The 5,477-nt window shown below is 40.4% G+C and overlaps 1 protein-coding gene across 8 annotated transcripts in view; it reads right to left on the reverse strand.

The window, feature by feature from the left end:
* Positions 1-5,477, reverse strand: part of NEMP2 (nuclear envelope integral membrane protein 2) — a 26,309-nt gene that overhangs the window by 2,704 nt on the left and 18,128 nt on the right. For 2 of the 8 annotated variants that reach the window (XM_006921291.3, XM_025039471.1), the window contains exons 8-9: positions 2,898-3,074; positions 1,582-2,164 (exon numbers count right to left, since the gene is read on the reverse strand). In XM_006921291.3, coding sequence (XP_006921353.1) covers positions 2,020-2,164; positions 2,898-3,074 — 322 coding nt within the window. In that variant the 3' untranslated portion in view covers positions 1,582-2,019. Of the gene's footprint in view, positions 1-1,579; positions 2,165-2,862; positions 3,075-5,477 lie in introns of those variants that run through there. The other 6 variants (XM_025039474.1, XM_025039473.1, XM_025039477.1 and 3 more) reach the window with 4 other exon arrangements.

The raw sequence follows: 5,477 nt of genomic DNA on the forward strand, positions 1-5,477 counted from the left end.
ATGGACCAGTGGAACAGAATCAAGAGTCCAGAAGGAAACCCATATTTATATGGGCAAATAATTTTCAACAAAAAAGCCAAAGACATACAGTGGAGAAAGGAAAGCCTCTTCAATATATAGTTCTGGGAAAACTGAAAAGGCACCTCCAAAAGAATGAAACTAAACTGTTTTCTATTACCACACACCAAAATTAACTCAACATGGATTAAGGACCTGAGGATAAGACCTCAAACAATAAAATGCATAGAAGAAAACTTAGGACCTAAACTCAAGGACCTTGGACTTAAAGTGGATTTTATGAATGTGACCTCAAAGGCAATGGAAGTAAAAGCAAAAATAAATGAATGGGACTACATCAAACTAAAAAGCTTCTGCTCAGAAAAAGAAACCATCAACTAGGTAAAGAGACAACCATCTGAATGGGAAAACATATTTGCGATGAAGATCTCTGACAAGGGCCTAATATCCAAAATATACGAAGAACTCATACAACTCAATAATAACAAAAAAAAAGGGGGTGGCTTCATAGTGTAATGGTTAGCACATCTGCTTTATATGCAGAAGGTCCTGAGTTCACAACCCAGGTGGAGCCACGGACCACACCCCGGGTGCGCCAGGCCCCGGGTGTGAACCACGAGTGAGCGTATGTGAGGAGATGCCCCACCTTCAGAGATCCAGTTCTTAAAAGGAGACGGCAACATCCATAGGTCAGGGGTGGAACTGGGACAGGGGGGAATTAAAGAGGGGAAAAATAATAATAATAATAACAAAAAAAAAACCCACAATCCAATTAAAAGGGCAGAGGACCCAAACAGACATTTCTTCCTAGAAGACATACAAATGGCCAACAAACATGAAAGGATGCTCAACATCACTAGCTATTAGGGAAATGCAAATCAAAACCACAATGAGATACCATCTCACACCTGTTAGAATAGCTATAATCAATAGGACAAGTAATAACAAATGTTGGAGAGGATGCAGAGAAAAAGGAACCCTCATACACTGCTGGTGGGACTGCAAATTGGTACAGTCAATGGAAAACAGTATGGAGGTTTCTCAAAAAACTAAGAATTGTTCTACCATATGACCCAGCAATGCCTCTACTGGGTATTTACCCCAAAGACTTGAAAACCCATATCCGAAAAGATATTTGCACACCTATGTTCATAGCAGCATTATTCACAGTGGCCAGGACATGGAAGCAACTGAAGTGTTCTACAATAGATGACTGAACAAAGAAGATGTTGCACATATATACATTGGAATATTACACAACTACCAGAAGAGATGACATACTGCCATTTGCGACAGCAAGGATGGATCTTAAGATAATCATGCTAAGCGAAATAAGCCAGACAGAAAAAATTGAAAACCATGTATCAGTTATATGTGGGATATAAATCTAAAGCAACAAACAAACATGACAAACAGAGATATGGACAATAGACTAGTGGTTACCAGGGGATGGGAGGGGGAGGACGGTGGTAGATGGGGTAAAAGGAGTCAAACATGTAGTGACAGAAAGAAATCTAACTATGGGCGGTGAACACACAATTTGATATATATATGACTTACTGTTGAATTGTACACTTGAAACTTATTGGATTTCTTTAACCACCATAATAAATTTGAGAGAGAGAGAGAGAGAGAGAGAGAGAGAGAGAGAGAGAGAGAGAGAAAGAAAGAGGATTTAATGCCCCGGTGTTGACAAGGCACCTAATCATGCTTCTTGGTCCCTTACTGGCCCCTTGAAAATCAACCCAGTTCCTTTGTTGCTAATGAAAGTCTTCATTCAAAGAAAGTTGCAATGACTGTCATAGAATGTAATGACTGTGGCCACCTACAGTGCAATAAATAGCAGAACTGGCCAAGAATGATCAGTTATCTTCAATATAGTTTAGTTTTCCTTTCCATTGTGACCTGCTTTTTCTCCATAGCAAATGCTTTTGCCGCTGTTCCCTAGAACGACCTTAATAGGATCCTTGCCCTTCACCCACTTCCTTGTCCAGAATGAAGTCAATGTGCAGGGAGACCGTCAGGCAGAGTCCTCAGATTAAAGAGCTGCTCTTCCAGGAAGGCACCCCCAAGGCCGTATTGTTCTTCATGAAGGCTAATTTCTTCAGGCGACAAGTGGCTTCCTCCAAGAACAAAGTCTGCAAACCTATCGAGGTTTTTTGTTTGTTTGTTTTAAATAAAGTTAATGTTATCACAGAAAGTTTTATTTGGAATATAACATGTTCCCTTGCTAGATATCCTCTTTAATTAAATTGGACTTTGTGGCAATAGAGAATGGCATTTACACAGTGGGTGTAAAAATGGGAATGGCTTATGTGATCCTTCTGAAGATATTCAGGGAAGGGTAGAGAAGTGGGCAGACTTACAAGCACTGAGTGCTGCCAAACACATGCACTCCTGTGTTCTAATTCCTCTCTTCTCTTTCTTATTAGTTTAGATTTATTATTTATCCATTATTTTAGTGTCAACACTTTCCCTTTTTCATCTTTGAGTGCATTGCTATTTGAATAAAGCTATGAAGAGAAAGCAGTTAAGAGAAAAGATGGTGGGGCAAAGATGCCTTTCTTGGTGAACTTTAAAAATCATTCTCCACACCAATAGAATGAGAAGCACGTGATACATCCCAGCCCACCTTTCTCCCTCTCATACTAGAGTTATCTTTATGGCCTTCCCCATAAAACACATCAAATCAATATTTATTCTGACCTTAGCAGTTCTACTGTGCAAGACAGCGCACTGAAGAAAAAGACAACTTCCACATCATTTGTTATCCAGGGAAATAGTCTGCTTCTAGTCTAAAATACCTGTACCAAACCACCACAGTATTTTCACAATGATTCTAACCTGAGTTGTGGTCCAAGTAGCTGAACAAGGCTTACTTTTTAGGAGTCTGCAGTCTGGAGATGGCCAGCCACGATGGGAAGTCGGGTCTGCGGCAGGCTTGGCGCAGCTCCTCCAGAGCACTGGTTGTTTCAGCTTCAGTTTGTTCCCTGTATTCATCTTCAGTGAGATATGTAACTGCCAGTTTTTCTGACGTAAACCATTTCTTCATTTTCCTAAGACATACAGCACTTGGTTGCTAGGTTTCTGGCCATATTTAATTATTCAATTCAACTCTTAAGATTTTGAAAACGTTCTTTGACAGCAATAGTAATACTCTTTAACTTCTTTTATATCATACTATACTTTTTTATTGTTGTTCTGGTGACTGAAGTACTTAGAACATGCAGTTTGGGCCTCAGTGTATATTTACCCTTTTCTGGACCATCCTAAATAGTGTCTTAAGGTATTTGAGGATCAATTTCCAATAGAGATGTTAATCGTATTTTTCCTCTTCAGTGATTTCTAATCAAACAACCAGACAATTAAAGTCTAGCTTCTTTATGCTTGGCTTGCTGATTTTCTTGGGCACAAACAGAAGCCTTTGTGATGTCCTTTTACGGAGACCCAATAGAATTGGTTACCACTTACTCTTCTAGGCAGGAAAACAGGAGGATTTGTGGTATATCGCCTCCACCTAGTGGTGGTGATTCTGACTATTTCTAGAGAGGGAGTAAATATTGTACAAGGGTTGTGTAGGAACAATAATTTATAATAATTTTTCATTTGCTACATGCTGAAAGGCTCATGACTGGAATTTCTTTTCTGATCAGAAAAGTCCTAAAGGGAAGAATCTCATAAAAAATGGTAATGATGACAAGGTTTTAAGGTATATGTTATATTTATTGAGTTCCTAAAAAGGTTTGAGGATAATTTAAAATTTAAGCAGAGATTCCCAAATCTGAATGAGCATCAGAATTACCAGCAGATATTTTAAACATATATTTTCTTTAGGGTTGGGATCTGAAAAATCTAACTTTTAAAGATGGTCTGGTGGTTGGTATGCTGGATTCGTGAACGGTGGACATTATGTCCTTTTCTGAATACCTCGCCTAGTCTTCCTCGAGGAAGAACCCTGGCCTCTGAGCATAAGACTGGGGCAGTACCGGCTTGAAGTTAACCCAATCTGCAAACTAGTGCAATTTCTTAACAGTTCTGAACCTCAATTCACTCATATAAAAAAATAAAAGCAGTAACATCTACCTCAGGAGGTCACTGTATGGATTAAATGAGATATTCTGTATAAAGTGCTTTGCACGGTAAATGGCCCACAGTAAATGTTCAATAAGTATAATAACCAAATAAATAGCTACCATATATTATTAAGATATAGTCAGCAGCTCTTTGCAAACTAGATAGTACTCTACAAATCAAGGTATTATTTCGCTGGCTTATTATTTAACCTATAGTTCCTGTTTTATCCCCTAATTCTTCGCACAATTATTTACTAGCAAAATAAAAAGTTGACGTTTAATACATTTTGATTATTACATTCATGTTAATCCACTGCATAGCAAGTCCATAAAAGAACCATCGCGCAGATGATAGAACACACTTTGCTCTTGGCAGGGCAGCTGGATGTTTAAAGGGAGAGAGGAAGAAGTTCTATCCTGGGTTCCTCAGGATGCAAGCCTGGCAAGTGACCAGAGGCCTGAAGGATGTTAAGTGGTCAGCCTCCTCCTGCTGAGGGACCTCTGGTAATCCCAGTCACTGTCAGCCTCTGAGGCAAGGCAGAGAGAGGAAAGCCAGCATCAGCCCCTTCAACATGGCCCTGCTGCCCTTCAGCCTTGAAAAATCAACAGCCTCTGCACAGGGACTCTGTCCTGACACTGGTGCATTTTTAACCCTATGATGCCACCATACAAGTAGTCACCAGATCCATAAACTACCAGTTACCATGGAGTCTCCTTCCTCACAGCCAAGTTTACCTTGTAAATACTTATTAACTCTTCCAGCCTTGGTTTCACTGCCTCTAGGCCCTCATCATCTCTTGCCTTGACCTTTGTAATGTCTAATGACTGGTCTCCTCCCCAGAGCTTCCCCCTTACATCCACCCTCTGGCAGAAGACAGATGGGCCACATCCTGCTGCCTGATGAGGTCTCAACTTTGATTTTTGTTTAGTGAGTGTACTTTTATGTTCAGATTAGTTGCTAACATTTAAAAACCACAGAAACTCACATTCTAATCCACATCCCTAGCTTTCTAGGAAATCAGAATATCTGATAAGACAGGGCCCATATTCCCACAGGGCAACAATCAGCTCAAGCTGAGTGGTAACTGCCCCCTTTTTAATGAAGCTGCAATAAAATTTCCCATGGTCCTCATGAACACCCCACTGCCTTACCCCTACTTGGAATCACTCACTCAGCACCTGCCGGGGCCCCAAGCATTTGGATACATAACTCCTGTCTAGGCAGCAGTCAGAGAGCACTGACTAAAACACATAATGGTTACCTCCTTCCACTGTACACAAGATCAGATAAAATTCCTTAGCACGGCCTATGATGCCCCTATGACCTGTCTGATGCCCATCACACTTGCCTGCTTCATGATGGCACCAAACTGGGTTCTCCCTCTG

This window comes from Pteropus alecto, unplaced genomic scaffold (assembly GCF_000325575.1).
Source record: "Pteropus alecto unplaced genomic scaffold, ASM32557v1 scaffold3, whole genome shotgun sequence".
NCBI lineage: Eukaryota > Metazoa > Chordata > Mammalia > Chiroptera > Pteropodidae > Pteropus > Pteropus alecto.